Source organism: Pantherophis guttatus, chromosome 2 (genome assembly GCF_059756535.1).
Source record: "Pantherophis guttatus breed Tessera chromosome 2, ASM5975653v1, whole genome shotgun sequence".
NCBI lineage: Eukaryota > Metazoa > Chordata > Lepidosauria > Squamata > Colubridae > Pantherophis > Pantherophis guttatus.
Window position 1 is genome coordinate 93,306,653 of NC_142064.1, and position 17,645 is coordinate 93,324,297.

At 38.2% G+C, this 17,645-nt stretch overlaps 1 protein-coding gene across 4 annotated transcripts; it reads right to left on the reverse strand.

Moving 5' to 3' along the window:
- Positions 1-3,267: 3,267 nt before the first annotated feature.
- Positions 3,268-14,185, reverse strand: POFUT3 (protein O-fucosyltransferase 3). 4 transcript variants are annotated; one of them, XR_004590085.3, is made up of 6 exons: positions 13,674-14,185; positions 11,428-11,723; positions 9,185-9,467; positions 7,119-7,954; positions 5,867-5,922; positions 3,268-3,754 (listed from the first exon to the last, which is right to left on the reverse strand). XR_004590085.3 is itself a non-coding variant. In XM_060690383.2 (5 exons), the coding sequence occupies exons 2-5, from the start codon at positions 11,506-11,508 to the stop codon at positions 3,530-3,532; spliced, it is 1,425 nt and encodes a 474-aa protein (XP_060546366.2). In that variant the 5' UTR covers positions 11,509-11,720; positions 13,674-14,178; the 3' UTR covers positions 3,268-3,529. The 4 variants fall into 4 exon arrangements, 2 of the variants coding, with proteins under 2 accessions (XP_060546366.2, XP_034266574.2); XR_015732314.1 differs by having other exon boundaries at positions 11,428-11,720; positions 13,674-14,147; XM_060690383.2 differs by lacking the exon at positions 5,867-5,922 and having other exon boundaries at positions 11,428-11,720; positions 13,674-14,178.
- Between the last annotated feature and the right edge of the window lie 3,460 nt (positions 14,186-17,645).

Here is a 17,645-nt window from a genome sequence, read left to right on the forward strand (position 1 = left end):
AGATAGATTTTCTCCATTATGTTTTGTATCTTATGGTTATTTCAAAACTTCCAATGGGGTACCATTATAACTGAGTCAGAATTTAACTTTACACAAACCAAACATACTAAGAGGAACTCTTGTAGCATTTAGGATGGAATTTCTTATATATAATTTCAGGTGTCTTGCTATACAGCACCCAACAATGGCCAATTTTGGAGATCATAGCAGAACCTCCATCACAGAAATCAACCTTTGCAGGGCTAACAGCAATAGCAATAGCACTTAGAGTTATATACCATTTCATAGTGCTTTACATCTCTCTCTAAGCAGTTTACCAAGTCAGCAAATCGCCCCCAACAATCTGAATCCTCATTTTACCCACCTCGGAAGGATGGAAAGCTGAGTCAACCTTGAGCCAGTCAGGATCGAACTACTGGCAGTTGGCAGAATTAGCCTGCAATACTGCATTCTAACCACTGTGCAACCAAAGAAGTTAAAAAGAGAAGGTAATTTGGAACTAAGAAATCCAGCAGGCCACTTTAAGGACAGAAATGAACAATGTCACTTTCACCCTTGCTCTGTTGCCAAAGATTGAAGCTGCTATGGTAAGACAGTAGGCACTCTTTCAATTGACAAGCAATTACTAAATGTCTTATGTTGACAAGGGGAATCCTGAAATCCTGCATAGACTTGACTAGGAACAGATCTTGGTGAATTAAGTAGGATGGCATTGCAATACATTGTAAATACAGTAGCATTGTAAAAATGCTGATGCTTGGAGAAAGTGATGGGGAGGTATTCCTAATGTTTTGGACTGTGCCACTTCTTTTTGTGACTGTTGTGAAATTTTGAGGATCTGACTCAATAAATGATTCCAGAGAGAAGTATTCAAATATAACACTTTTTATTTACAGTAGGCATTCTATATTCTCTGAAGTATTGTAGATAGAAGCAAAGAGGAGGTGCATACAGCCCCTTATATATTTACAAGGCGGAGCAAAGGAGGGGAGTGGTTACATATGAATATATTAAGAGAGGAAGAATAAATTAACCCCTAATACTCCGTGTATATACAATTCACTTATAAGAGAATAAGGCATTTACTTGTGACAGTGACATAGCTTTTAATGTTCCTAGTTTTAAAAGTGGGTGATGGGCAAATCAGGATGTTTAAGATATTTATTTTTATGTCAGCATACGAATGCCAAACGCTAATGCATTTTATATCCATCCTCTTTGTCAGGGAATTTCCAGCTGCCAAGTTTTAACTAAAACTGCTGATGTTGAGAAAGTTGGCAATGTAGAGAGATGCAGCAGAAATGCCCCCCTCCTTCTCTGAGGGCTTTCCAATGAGAGTGACCAATAGCAGATACTCTGCCTTTCCGTGCAAGCGAGTAGCTGCTTGTTCATGGACAAAATGCACGGTCAGCAGGAATGTGATTGACAGAAAGACACTTTGGGGTATGGAAGCTTATCGCCTTTTGATACTGCCAAAGCATTTGGTCCCAAGGGATCTGCTCCCCATTCTCTGTATAATGGTGCCAGCACTTTAACAACTCACATCTACATATAGTATGTATCATTGACAGCTTTATTTCTAGCGAGGGGATTTAAAAAAAAAATAAAAATAAAAACCTTTCAGAATTGAGCTGGTTAAAGTTTTCCTTTGTGTGTGTATTTGGGTGTGTTAGATTCTTCCGCAGAGATTGCAATATCTGCATTTCTGATAGCAGTGATGGGTCCAGCCTAAACTGTAGATAGTTGCAGGGATTTTGTTCAATTTAGGCTTCCTTTACTTCCTTTATACAGAAACCTTCTTGATCTGATGCCCTGCAAATATGTTAGACTTCACCTTTTGTAATCCTGACACCATAAAAGCCATGGAGATTATAGAAACCATGAAGTCTGAGCCATCTGAAGGATACCAAGTTCAGGCCAACTTAATCCTAACTGGCTTGGTCACTCCCATGGCTTTGTAATGCCCGCCAGTATCAGGTTTATAATGCGCAGGCTTATTTATTTCTGTGTTTAATGAAGGCTTCACTACCTGAGAACCAGGGAAATTATTCAAGCAAATAACTCCAACCCTAATTCAAGCTCTGTCATTAACATCTGTCATTGTGCCCATTTTAAACCCATGGGCATCGAGCTAGAAAATATTCTAATATTCTACATATGGGGAGTAAGGAAAAACAAAGTCCCGTCATATGAGATGACACTTGAGTGAGATATTCTAAGATTTCTGTGCTATGTACTTTTCTTTTTGTTCTTGCCATGGCTCTGTGCAGGTAGCCCTCGAATTACGAGCACAACTGAGCCCAAACTTTCTGTTGCTAAGTCAAACAGTTGTAAAACAATTATTGTTAAGTGAGTTTTGTCCCATTTTACGACTTGTCTTGCCACCGCTGTTAAGTGAATCACTGCAGTTGTTAAGTTAGTCACACGGTTGTTACATGAATGTGGGTTCCCCATTGACTTTGCTTGTCAGAAGGTGGCAAAAGGTGATCACGTGACCTTGGGACACTGCAAGTCATAAATATGAACCAGTCAGCCAGCATCCAAATTTTGATCACATGGCCATGGGAGTGCTGCAATAGTCATGTGAAAAATAGTCATATGTCACTTTTTTTCAATGCTATTATAACTTTGAACAATCACTACATGAATGGTTATAAGTAAAGGATTAGCTGTAGTTCTTCTTTCTACACCTTTCTGGTAAACATTTCATGTTTTATGTAAAGTATTTTCTTTGGGATATCACAAACACACATGCACACACACACACAAAATAAACACATCATTGCCCATTCCTTTGAACAGGACAATTCCAGTGGTGGGTTTCAAAATTTTTTACTACTGGTTCTATGGGTGTGGCTTGGTGGGCATGGCATGGCTTGGTGGGCGTGGCTTGGTGGGCGTGGCAGGGGAAGAATACTCTAAAATTTCCATTCCCTCCCCAATCCAGGGGAAGGTTACTGCAAAATCCCCATTTCCTCCTGATCAGCTGGGACTTGGGAGGCAGAGAATAGATGGGGGTGGGGCCAGTCAGAATTTTTACTACCGGTTCTCTGAACTACTCAAAATTTCCGCTACTGGTTCTCCAGAACTGGTCAGAACCTGTTGAAACCCACCTCTGGACAGTTCATTACTTCAACTACGTGTAAACTTGCAAGAAACATAGAAAGCACGTTGATTCCGAGTCAGAGCACTAGATATCTAGTCAGATATCTTTTGCAAATGAGCTTGAATGTAAAACCTAGCAGAAACAACCACAGGCACACAAAGTGGAAAAGGCATGGATTTTATTACATTCTTGTGTTAATCTAAACATGTTAAAAATATGTCTTAGTATTAGCAGTAAAAACACACGTTACAAGATGACCAAACAGGTCATGATAAATAGTTACTAAATACACCTTTTAATACATTCAGGGATTAAAAGTGCTTCCTACTTTATTCTGAACACTGGATTTTGCTACTACCGGTAGCTAATTCTGGTTGCAGTTTTTTTTTTCTATCTTGAGGTAAGTACTCCTTGTTTTTTAAACTAGTCTCTAAAAACCAGAGTCCAGAATTCCAGGGCTGTGAAATTCCTGTTCCTTTCTACCAGCTGCTGTAGTGCACGAGCTTCTCTCTTAGATTGTTCAAAGCTTGATCTCCACACGTCCTGAAGAACAGTTCTCTGCACACTGAGAGGAGAAAAGGCAAATGCTTGAGGACTGGGGCAGCTCAGGTGGTTTGCTTCTGCCTTCCATCTTCTTGGTGGCATTCCCTGATAAAAAGATAAAAACACAATCTGTGTTTATTTGTTGTCGGGTTTAAGAGGTAAAGGTTGGTTTTCTGCCATTTCAAATACTTTGGTCTTCTAGACTTAATTTAATTACTATTGTAATTAAAATCCTTAATAAAATTATATGGGGGAAAAAAAGCAAATTGCCAGAGTTTTGTTCTACCAATCATGATACCATGGTTTTTGTGGGTTCAGGCAGAATACAGTTTGGCTCCAACTTGCTAAATACTGATATATTATAAAGACACACAGGTTGAGTTCAGTGTTAGAGAATAAGATGTACAGATTCACTCAATGCAACTTCAAAAGATTAAAATATCATAAATTTAAATCTAAATTAAGTTGATGGTGATTAGTCATGCCACCAAAAAAGAATTAACCATTTTTAACTCTTTAAAAGCTCAGTAACAGAATTCATAGACATTTTAAAGCAATAATATTATTTTAGAAAAAAAGAGTGTCAAAAGAAATAATTTCTCCCTAAGTGAAGACCCCATGAAAGCCAGAATGAAAATATTCAAAAGAAATGAGGGAACTGATGGATTCCATTCAAAGATTCCAACATTGGATGATTGAAGAACAAGATTAATTATTCTAGCCTATTACAATCATAACATTTCATTAAACATTCCCAAAATGACTGAACTGCAGAAGTGAGTTGAATTTATACTTTTGATCATATTTTGTATAGAGATTTGCTATATATGCTAATATAAAAACCACCTTTTGATCAGAAAAGAGAACAGTAAAGTTTAAACTTTACAGCATAGTTATACTTTATTTAGGTATAAGCTTTTCGTCAAATCAGATCATCCCCATATTCAGTTTAAGTGCTAAAACTCAGAATCCAACAAAGAGGATTGAGATGGAATTGCATGTAGGCAATTCTACAAAGTGATGTTAGGCAGCTTAGTGACCTAGTGAGGGGGCGCAATGGCTCAGCGATTAAAATGCTGAGCTTGTCAGCTGGAAATCTGACAACCCAGGTTCAAGACCCAAGCACCATGCAATGAGGTGAACGCCAGTTCCTTACCCCAGTTCCTGCCCACCTAGCAGTTTGAAAGCATGCAAATACAAGTAGGTTAATAAGTACCACTTTGGTGGGAAGGTAACAGCTTTCCATGCATCTTTGGCATATAGCCATGCTGGCCACATGACCATGGAAAACGTCTTTCAATAACCCTGGTTCCTTGGGCCAAGAAACAGAGTTGAACACCACACCCTAGAACTGGCCATCACTAAACAGGGAAACCTTTACCTTTAGTGACCCAGTTCAAATTGTGCCCTCTTAAATTCTCTGCATCTCTGTTTAGAAATCAATGTTCTGGCAATAATTGGACCTGCTAATTAGCTAAGGGCTTGTTTTAAATGGGGACATCATATCTTCAGAAGTTACATTTCACTGAATGTAGAAAAGAATAAAATGGGTAAAATCTATTTATACTTGACTGAAAGCACAAATTATTGATAATGGAAAACTAGCAAATCCATGTGAAATACAAAAAGGAACAAGATAGGACTGCCCTTGTGTCCCCTCTTCTGTTTATTTTGGTTCTTGAAACACTAAATAGAGATATAAAACAAGACAAAAGGATTGTGGCAGAAAAATGACTTGGAGCTGGTTTTGAAAGATCCTTTAAAGGGAATTGAAATATTACTGAGTACATTAAAAGAATTTGATGCAATAACAGGCTTTAAGATTAATAAACAGAAGATGAAGATATTAATAAAAATATGAAAATGCAGGATCAAACAGAACTGAGATAAAATGGATTTTAAGATTGAGATGGTAAAATACTTGGATGTTACTATGACAAATATGAATTGTATGTTATTTTAAAGTAATTATATGAAGACACAGAATGAAGTTTTAAAAAGATATATTGAGAAAAAATACAATTGCCATTGCTGGAAGAATTTCTGTGATTAAGATTAATTTCTTGGCTAGAATGTTATTTTTGCTTCAGACAATGCCTGTTTTGACAACTGATGCACTACTTAAATAATGCCAGGATATATCTAAATTTAGGTGGCAGGAAAAAAATACATGAGTTAAATATAAGGTGTTATAAGAAGAAAGAGAAGCGTGTTTACCTGATTTGAAAGTATATTTTGCAGCTTGTTTAATTTGGATGAAAGAGTGGGTGTTACTGAGAAAAGAAGACGTTTGAAGTTAGAACATGACTAGAAATTCAGATGACACGGATGTTTATGGTACAATAAAACTAAAGTTAATGTAGATTTTAAAAATGTAGATTTTATTATTCAGAATATGGAATAGATACAAACCCAGGCTGTGGCCAAAAACACCTCTGTTAAGTAAACACAAATGGCAAACTTATTGTGAGTTATTAGAATTTTATCAGAGAATATAAAATAAAATCAAGAGAAGATCTGTGGCAGCTGGATGTTTCTGTCAATAGTTTCTTTAAATATACAATTATTAGAAATATTCAAAGTAGACAAATAAGTTTTAAACAGAACTGTGTACAAATGATGAATATTGCTACAATGTATATTTTTACTGAAATTTGAAATAGAAGACCAAGTGAAAAAAATGCATGATTAAGTGGATTAAAAATTTTGGTTACAATATACAAATGGAACAATGGAAGAACATGTAGCTGAAGGCATTATATGATAATAGGATGCCTATTATCCTATCTCATCCTATGCTTATCATTTATAGGATGATAAAATTATGTTATCATCTTAGAGAGAATTTTTATAAAATGACGTATTGTTGGTATATGCCACCAGAGGAATTGTCTAGAATGTATAAAGGTAACTTAAATGTATGTTAGAAATATGAACAAGAAGAAGGGACATTTTATCCTTCAAATGTACATCCAAGAAGATGGGAGAACAGAGAAAATAATAGTCCTGAAAGTAAAATGAAGTCGGAGTGGCGCAGTGGTTAGAGTGCAGTACTGTAGGCCACTTCTGCTGACTGACTGCAATTTGGCAGTTTGAATCTCACCAGGCTCAAGGTTGACTCAGCCTTCCATCCTTCCGAGGAGGGTAAAATGAGGACCCAAATTGTTGGGGGCAATATGCTGACTCTGTAAACTGCTTAGAGAGGGCTGTAAAGCACTATAAAGCAGTATATAACTCTAAGTGCTATTGCTATTGTGCTATTGAAGTCAATGTGCTCTAACTACTTTCTACATTTATGGATCACAGAATGACCCATGGACCTCTTTCGAAGCAACATCTTCTTTCTGTAGAAACTCTGTAATTCTGCAGAATTTTTTTGCCTCTGCTACACTGATTCTGCTTGAGGATCAAAAGACAGCTATTGACTTAATGATGACATGTCCCTATGGAGAGACATATTTATACTTACTTTTGCTTGTCTCCAGATATTTTCCCATACCCTCGTGCATACCATGCACTCAAAGGCATCTATGTAGTTATCTTTCATGATATCCTGCACTCCCCATGTGCGTTCTTTCATAACAGCAAGCAGTTGCCTGTTGGAAATGTCACCTTTCAACTTCCATTCAAGGTAGGCCACATATTCCTTGTCATCCACATCCAAAGCTTTGATATGCTGAGCCAAGTCCTTTGGGTGTGGAAAATCTGTGACAAGAATGGCACTCTTGTTGCTCGGAAGCCAGTCTTGAATTTTGGGAGAGCCATAATAAACAGGCACAACTCCCAGCTTTAGCGGCCTCCAGAGTTTTTCAGTGATATAATCTTCACAGACGGAATTCTCAAAAGCCAGGATGAATTTATACTGAGTGAGTATTTTGTAAAAACTATTGCTGTCCATGGAGGATGGATTTCGGAGATGGTCTGGAAGGTCTCTATTATGCAAACAAGCTCCGTAGGAATCAATTTCAATGTGAGACATCAGCTCCTTTACATAGTTGTCTCTGTCAGAGGGAGGGTCGCAATCAGATTGTACATAGACCAGAGGCGCAAGTCTCTTCCGCAAGCTGTTCTTTTTTTGCAAAGAAACTGTGTACTTCAGGGATCTCAAGGCCTCAATACTTTCAAGGTACTGGGTGGTAAGCGGTAGATGTGAGTGGCGGCTGAAAGTGGCTGTGTGGTTGAACAAAGTGATGGCAGGAGGTTGGAAAAGCTTGTAGTTGTTTTTGGGGGATTCCTCATGAAAAAGAGCCCAGTCATGGTAGTCTGCACGGGGCAGAGGTAAGCTGTGTATGCTGAAATCAGTACCTAGATGTTGAAAAATATAACAAATTCCTTTTAATTAAATTTAATGGACTTAGTTGCACTTTCTTCAATAATATAAATAGTCATTATTTCAAGGTAATGTGGTCATTGCAAATAATGCAGACATTCTCCAATTGTAAGATTCATACTAATACAGTGGTACCTTGGTACTCATCATTAATTGGTTCCAGGAGGCGCGATGAGTTCCAAAACTGATGAGTACCAAACAAATTTTCCGACCGTTTCCCCCAAAATAAGACATCCCCTGATAATAAGCCCAATCGGGCTTTTGAGTGCATGGAAATAAGGCCAAGAGTTTATTTCAGGGTTCAAAAAATATAAGACAGGGTCTTATTTTCGGGGAAACACAGTATATGGAATAATTAGTGAATCACAAGGCAGCCAACATTGACAAATTCTAGCTTGTGAGTTGAGTACCAAACAAACAATGAGTACTGGGATGAAATTTTCGCATCAAAATATGTTGAGTACCAAATTCGATGAGTTTCAAAGCAGCTTATTACCAAGGTACCACTGTTTTAGAAAATTGGAAATTGCATCAGAATGACAGATTTGAAATAGAACAAAAATCCATTTTGGGGGGAAAAAACTAAGAGGAAGAAAGAAATCTGGAAATTACCCTATCAGGACTCAGCATGCTCAGTGGCCATGAAATGTTGATTATTCAGGATGGGGAATAATTACAATTAGTTGCTTAACAACCACTTGAAATTAAGATGGGCTTGGAACTGGTGGTGTGCAACCCATAAGGCACTTCTGGCCATTGTAAAATGTCGTGTAACCTCCTAAGATGACATGACCCTTTCTCGGGCACTTGGCAGCTGGCTCGCATTTATGACTGGTTGCAGTGTCACACAATCACATGACCATGATTTATGTTTCATGCCAGTTTCTGACATTTTTTAATTAATTTCTGGCAAAAAAAACCCCACCCACGCAGAATGGCTTTGCACTTTAGAACCACATGCAAAAAATGTCATAAACTCAGGTCTAGCCACATTGGTCCTTCCTCTTATCACCACAATGACTTATGACCAGAAATCCTGTGCTAATTATAATCATAAATCAAGGGCTACCTGTAATATAAATCACCATATTCCCAGTTGGTTCCATTTTTTTTCTGCATACCCAAATCAATATGTAAATTACACAAGAAAAGGGGGAGCAAGAGATTATTCAATAACCTTTCCAAAACTTTAGCCAGTCCCTTACCGTAAAAAAGAAAGGCTTTAGTCATAGGATTGTGTTGGTAAGTCCTGTTGATAGTAAAGAAGCAAACATTTTCGCCACACTGAGCCTGCCGTCCAGATTCTCCCGTGAGTGGAGACCACCAGAGCAAAACGGGATATGTGCCTCTGTGCAATTTTTTTCCTGCACTGGGGTCAAGTTTTGGCTTTTTGAAAAACAGAGGAGGATATTTCTGGAACTCATCTTCGTTTTGTGAGGCTGAGTTTTTTGAGGTCAACTGTTCAGACTTGCCCAGTTCCACAACCACCTTTTGAAAGCAAAGAAAAATTAAGAATTATCAAAGGCTTAAGAAATAAGGCATAAAACCTCTTTAAGAGGGTATGCACTGATATTGATTTTAAATGGGCTTAGACTTTCTAACGAATGCTAGTTTGGTGGAGCGATTAAGGTAACAGACTAGAAACTGGGAGACTGTGAATTCTGGTCCTGCCTTAGGTACAAAGCCAACTGGGTGACCTTGGGCCAGTCCCTCTCTCTCTCAACCCTAGGAAGCAGGCAATGGCAAACCACTTCTGAAATTTTGCCAGCAAGACTTCAGGGACCAGGCCAGGCACTCACAGGGAGTTATCATTAACTCAAACGGTGCAATCCCCTCCTCCAATACACACACACACACTCTTCTAAAACGTACTCAGTGAGGCTATGATAAACATATTATTTCTGGACTGTTAACTTACTCTGTTCATATATTAGTCATATCAGACTATCACAATCTGTGAAGCTCCCTTCCTCCTCATGGTTTCCAGAAAATTAAAAGATAATTTTATTTAATCAAGCTTTTTATTGAACTCTACTACAATTTTACTGCCACTGGGAGAGAGCTGATTTCTTATTACTGCTGAGGCTTTTTTGTATTTTTTGTTTATTCTTTTGTTCCATTTATAATTTTAAGTCTTTTTTGAGCGGGGCAAGGTATAAAAACTATAAAATAACCAAGCAACCAAACTTACAGAAAACAGTTTTATTCAAAAACATCTAAGATGCTTGTTTCCTTCTAGTTTTTAGGAATTTTCCTTGTCTGTATACCATGTCCTATCCTGTTCTCCAGATTCCCCATCCTTGGTGTACCATTTCTAGAGAACTGAAGATACTAATGCAGAAGCTAGGAAGTCTGCTATCCCCATCTCATCTGGATTCAAGCCTACAAACAGCAGATCATAACTTTAATTTCATTATACCATTTCACATGAAAAAATGTATAGTTTTCCACAGGATCCATTAGGACAGGGATCCCCAACCCCTAGTCACTGGACTGGCATGCCAGAAACCAGCCTGTGCAAACAAGCAAAGCTCCATCTGCGGGATGTATGCAGCACACGAAACCACGCCCCCTCTGGTCTGCAAAAAAACCCCAAAAACCACTCTGCACAGAATCCGTCCCTCATGCCCAAAAGATTGGGGGCCACTTGCTGAGGAGGAATTCTGACCCCTGACAGAGTTACCTCTGATCTGGCTTCTCCTTTTTAACTGCATCAGCTCACAGCCTTGCCAGAGGAATCAAGCTGTGGCATAATAAGTTAGAATAATTCATGAAAGCAGAACCAGAGTAATGAGAATGGGGATGTTTTTTGCTCAAGGAAAATAATTTGCCCTGTATTTTTTACTGTTTGAGCATACAGGTATTCCTCGACTTACAACCACAATTGAGTCCAAAATTTTCTGTTCCTAAGTGAGACAATTGTGAATTTTGCACCGTTTTACAAACTTTGTTGCCACAGTTGTTAGGCAAATCACTGCAGTTGTTAAATTAGTAACCCGGTTAAGTGAATCTGACTTCCCCATTGACTTTGCTTGTCAGAAGGTCGCAAAAGGGGAGGACATGACCCCAGGACACTACAACTGTCATAAATATGAACCAGTTGCCAAGCATCCAAATTTTGATCATATGACCATGGGGACGCTGCAACAATTGTGTGAAAAACGGGCATAAGTCACTTTTTTCAGTGCTTTCAAACAGCCACTAAATAAATGGTTATAAATCAAGGACTACCAGTATTATCTATTGGTGAAAACCCAGCCATAGAAAAGAACAGAGATTTGGAAGCATTGAGCACATAATTAAACCCCTCCCACCAGGCTGAATTCCAAAGTTGATATAGCAGTGTCCCCATTCTATCTCCTAAAACTTTACATTACATAGCTATTCCTTTCTCTCTTTCGGGCATTTCTGAACATATTCCCAGCTCCATCCCAAGTATCTTTGGTACCTGGAAAGTGATCAGGAGAAAAAAGAAAGCCATAAAGCAGAAGCAAGATGCCCAAAATCTTTTCTTCTTAATTCTTTTCATGCCTTACGATCAGGCATACAAAATCTTCATGTTTGGGGGCTCAGGAATCCTTAACATGCCCAATAAGTGGTCCACTTGTATTTTCCCTAGAAATCCTTGTTCTTCTCCACTGTCGTCACTGGTGGGGGGAAAAGTGCCATCAAACCTGAGTCAATCCTTGATCTTGTATTACTGTAGCTTCCTTAATCAGGGATTCCTTAGAATTAATGCACCTGCTAAATGAAAAGATACAGTTCAGAAGCATGTTCTTCTTGGCGTATGTGCTAGGAAGCAGTTCCCAGTCTTCCTGGTGTATGTGGCTGATCACATCCCCATCAAAAACTTTTGAGGCCCATATAAACCTAGAGTTAGCAATAGTGAGTGTGTGGGTACTACGGCACATGTGTCCCTTTCCAGGTGGGATCCACAGGATCCAACATTAAATACAAATTATTTATTTTAAGGCCCAAAGCTTTTGAGACTGCCAAATCTCTAGAATATTAGGACAAGCCCGTGAGATTGCAATAATTTAAAATTTAATTTAATTTGAAGGTATTTACCAGTACGGCACTAGTGAACTACCAGCCATAAATTGGGAACTACTGTTCTACATTCTATTTCCATTAATCTGTAACAAGAATGTTATGGATTTTTCTGGCTGTAGAACAGGGGTGTCAAACTCGCGGCCCATGGGCCAGATGCATCACATGCTGGCTCCGCCCCCGCCCGATTTAGCGAAGGGGGAAAAAGTCCTGATATGTCACGTGATGACGTAAGTTTGACACCCCTGCTGTACAGTATTGGAGTTTTGATTCAACATATATAGGTAGTCCTAAATTTATGACAATTGAGCCTAACAGTTCTGTTCTGAGTTGTTAGGGGAGTTTTGTCCCATTTTATGACCTTTCTTACCACATTTGATAAGTGAATCACTGAAGTTCTTAAGTTAGTAACACGTTTGTTAAGTGAAACTGGCTCCCCCACTGACTTAATTTGTTAGGTCGCAAAAAGTGATCATGTCCCAAGGGCACTGCAACTGTCATAAATATGAGTCAGTTGCCAAGTAACTGAATTTGGATCACGTCACGATGGGGATGCTGCAAAGGTTGTATTAAAAATGATCTTAAGTCACTTTTTTCAGTGCCATTGTAACTTTGAATGGTCACTAAGTGAAATGGTTGTAAGTCGAGGACCACCTGTAGTAGGAAACCATGGAAACAGCAACACAGTGAATAAGGTCACATTATACCAAAAGAAAACTGGATACACACCTACGTTTAATTGTCATCAGTGCTCTTTATTATATGAAAATATAAAGTAAGATAGAATAAGATTTCACATATGGAATACAGCTAAGGAATTTTGTCTTACTGCAGGAAATAACGTATCCAGTAATTATTGTAAATCTTTGAGGCAGTGAACAAAAGCAATATGCTTTGTTCTAGAGTAGATACAATAATGCGGCATAATAAATATATGCAAGTTCACATTTATTTGCATTGAAAAATTTGCATAATTGTAGAAACTGATCTGAGGCGTCTATAATTTGCTTTTTTAAAGCAAAGAACACACATGAAATATATAATTTCTACAAGACAATTATAGAATCTCTCTCCCAGAAGTGTTAAGGGTACTGTTAGCACTAATATTTTATCAAGGTTTATAAGGTTTTCCCTTGAAAGGTAAAGGAAGGATTGGTCTGAATAGTTTTTGCCTTTTTTTTTTAAGTCGCCTCTGCTTCTCTCTTTCAATAATACCGAAGAAACATTAAAACAAAAGCTTAGAACTGACAGACGCTTTAAACATGTAAAAGCTTTTACTATAGGGAGATACAGAAAAGTTTAGAAATTAAAAGGGGGAGATAAGTTGAAGCCGCTTGAGCTAAAATAGGCCCAAAGTTTTTCCTTTCTCCCTTATGTGAGAGGCGGAGCTGCAACGTTAAATTGGTATTTTTAGTTTAGAAGAGTTAACGTTACGTTTTCCCCTTTTATTTGTAATCTTTTGGCTCGTTTGTTCGTGCCTTTCCAATGGTAAATGCCCTATTGCGTCGCAGAACTGGAGACCAAAAAGTAAACCGAATAAGGAGAGTCTCTCTTTTTAAGGCGCCTTTTTACGCCTTTTGCAGATGTGCAGAACCAACAGGAAAACTATCGCAAATGCTTCCCATAGGAAATAAAGATACTCACCCAAGTCCCCGTTCTTCTTCCTGGTTGTTTTTTTTTTTTTAAGGCGCTTTTTTACTTTCAATTTGTACCTCTACTTCCCTTAGGTTGACAGTAAAGCCTGCAGCGGATCGCGGCGCTCCTCACACAACAACACCCCTACGGAGGACCATCTGGGTCTGGAGAAGCAGATCCCGGGGATCCACCTTCCAGAGTTCCCCGAATCCCACTTTGGAAAACAGGACGTTCCCCAGTTCGTGCGAAGGAAAGTTGGTCTGATTACGCTCATTGTGGCATCGTTTCAATGGAGACACCCAACGTCCGGACCGAAAGGATCTCCATCAAAATGAGGGGGGGGAGGGGAGGAGACAATAAATTCGGCAACTAATTTACCCGGTTTCTAGAAGAAGGTTTTAAGTTTCTCGTTGTGGGAGCGCATTTTGGGGGGAAAAAACCAAAATAGTGATCGCGGTTTCCATAGCCGTTTGCAGAGCGCTTGCCAACTCGCTTTAGCATAATGCAGCAGTCTGAGAGCTGCGTCAGACACATTCACACACACCGCCTGAGAGTAAAAAAAAAGGGGGGAGGGGGGCTTAAGGTGAATTAATTGCGTAGATCACGTTATAAAACTTTCAACATTTTTTTTCTATTAGAAATAATTGCCTGCCGCCGGTGATAAAGACTGTGTCCGACTGCAAAACTCCTTATGACCACAAGATGTCAGCAGACATGATACTTGGTACACTCGCTCGTTGCTGCCATCTACTGGTGAGATCGGACATAAACGGCGGGAGAATAAGCCCCTTCACATTTCACCCACTATTTCAGAGATGAAGAGAGGAAGGTAACATAACATTAATTCTTTTCCACGTTTTGCTTTATAGTCTCCCCTTTTAGCTACAACTGTAGACCAGTGTGCAGAAACTTGGGGCGAAGATTAAAACCTGTGTGTATAGAAGTTAAGAGGGAGAGAAAAGCCAGGTTCTAGCCCACATTCAGCCACTCTCTCCGTCTGCCTACTTCATAGGGTTGTGGACAAAGTAGGAGCTGTGAGGGGCGCCACCTTGATCTCCCAAACTAAATAATGGATTACAGAGCTAACAAACTAATTACATAAAGTTAATTTCCTAGATAGGCAAAAATCAACCTGGCAATTAGATCAAATTCTCACGGGCAGGAATTTCAATGGAGGTGGTCTGTATCTTCCCCTTGCTAAGGCACCTAAAGCTTGTTTTGTTGTATTTGCCTGCTGTCCCACATCAAAAATGGTGGTCAACCATATGACAAGGGACTCTAGAAAAGTAAAAGAGAGGTTTGGCAGCTACTTATGGCCTTGAAACCAGGTTGCTCAACTCTGATCTTTGTTCTTAAGATCATATATTTATTTCCCCTGCATTAGCTTTTCTTCTACCAATCTAAAGCCGAAGACAAAAGTTATTCCTTGAATTGATTGATTGATAATATGCTCAGAATTTCTCTGAAAAATGATAATTTAGTATCTCTGGCCTCATTCAAGCACAGTACCTCTCTGATATTAATAATGTTTTTAAAACTTTTTTATATCTGATTAAAGATGCTGCTGCTTTAATGAATCACCATTTACAACAGCATATTTATTATGACTCGAGGCAGCCTATTTTTTACATTTCAGAAATCTGTTCCTAAGCTTGCAATAGCCTGATGCCTGATGATATCTCCTAAATTGTTTTTAAGTGTGCACAACTTTATCTCATAGAATATGAGATGAGTAGCATATAAATTCAATAAATAAATAAATAAATAAATGTGTGTATATATATATATAAACACTTTATTTCAGCTTTTGTTCATGAAAGATTGCAGATGTTTATTTTGTAGAACTGTGGATATCATGACATAGGAGAAAGCAAAAAAGGATGAAACTGGTACATAACAACTTTCAATTCATGCATTAGTTACACCATGAAGCTAAGCTAAAACCATACTAAACTGCATGAGTCATTGAGAAAATGAGCTTGAAAAATTTTATAAATTCAACATGAATAAAAGTATACTGTTTATGCTAAATATGAAATTATATGTGATTGTTAGTTTTGAGTAGATGAGATAGCTTGATCAGATGTGTTTTTGTAGCTGCTGTCTAGTTTTAAACAATCACTTTGATATGGTGCACTAAGCGGTACTCTTTGATATGGTACACTTAAAATGAAAATAAAGGGGGGGGTGCATAAGCGTACCAGCGTGCCTACCGTCCCTGTCCTACTGTCCCCATTTATTTGTACTCATTTCCTGTGTTCATGTCCATGTTTATACTTACACCTGTTGTCTTGTACATATTTGACAAACTAAATAAATAAATAAAATAGATGAATAAATAAATGCCTTGTGACATTTCTCTCATTTTACGTGGACAGGAGAAATAGAATTCTTCTAGGGTTCTATTCTGTTTTAATGTGGCCAATTATAAATGTGCTTGCTTTTCTTGTATTTAGATTGCTTGTATTTTTCTTGTATTAATTAAGGTTTTAGTGCTTTTCTGCTTTCATGTATTAATTATTTTTATTCCAAGCTGTCCAAGCAATCCCTTTCAGAGCAATACGATATATGAAACTTTTATAAATTAAAATGAATTGGAAGTAAGTATTTGCATGTCCTGCCTGTATCTCAGAGACAAATATATAAATCAATGACAATGAAAATAAGTAGAGCTCAAAAGAATAATGTCCTCAGCAGAAATATAAAACTTGTCATTTCAACCCTTACAAACACGATAATGATGATATTATCCATTCAATCCTATCTGACTCTTGGTGATTTTATGGGCCAGGTCTCTCCACATCTTCCAATCTTGCACTGATCCCCCCCACCCTACTAGTGACATAATTTCATGTTCTTTCTTTTTCTCTCTGGGCCTTTTACAAATAATGTAAATATGAGCCAATCTTATATTGTATTGGTGTAAGGATTACTGGATTACTACAGTAATGTGTAGGAAACATTTTGTAAACTCTAAAGTGCTACAGAACTGCAAGATGGCATTCTAACTGTTGAGATTACAAAAAATAAATTCCTTTATCTTTTTAAAAGGAATTTGTTAAAAGAAATATCTTTTCCAACTGTTCTGCCATGCCTCAACCCTAGAAGAAATTCATAGTGAAAGCTTTTATTACACAATTCTCTTCTTCCATCCAGCATTGATTGTCTTGTCTCTACTGATTCTGGACCAGTGGTGGGTTTCAAAATTTTTTACTACTGGTTCTGTGGGCATGGCTTGGTGGGCCTGGCACAGGAAGGATACTGTAAAATCTCCATTCCCTCCCCACTCCAGGGGAAAGTTACTGCAAAATCCCCATTTCCTCCTGATCAGCTGGGACTTGGGAGGCAGAGAATAGATGGGGGCGGGGCCAGTCAGAATTTTTACTACCGGTTCTCCAAACTACTCAAAATTTCCACTACTGGTTCTCCAGAACTAGTCAGAACCTGCTGAAACCCACCTCTGTTCTGGACCACCAATTTCATTTTCCTGAGGGGACTGATAGTCTCCTCTCCTGTGAGATTCCTAGTCAAACAAACATTGTTCTACCAGACATGGCCATACTACATACCTTTCCAGATTATACCCTATCATGTTCTTGGATTAAATAGGGTATGTAAAGACTAAGAAACAAACTGGGTTTTGTTCTTGTTTCTTTAGCTAATTAAAAGGTTACAAATTTGTGTACTAAGGTTTGGTATGTAATTATAGAGGTAAGCACCAGTGGTGAAATGTAAAATTTGTTACTACTGATTCTGTGGGCGTGGCTTGGTGGGGGGGGTAATGTGATGGTGGGCGTGGCCAACTTTTTTTTTTTACTTTTAAAAGCATTTTTTCTACAACCTCTTCAGCTGAAGAGATTGTAGAAAAAATGCTTTTAAAAGGCTCTGACGATCCCAGCTGAGCCACACGATCATCGGAGGCTTTTTTTTAACTTTTAAAAGCATTTGTAGAAAAAATGCTTTTAAAAGTTTAAAAAAAGC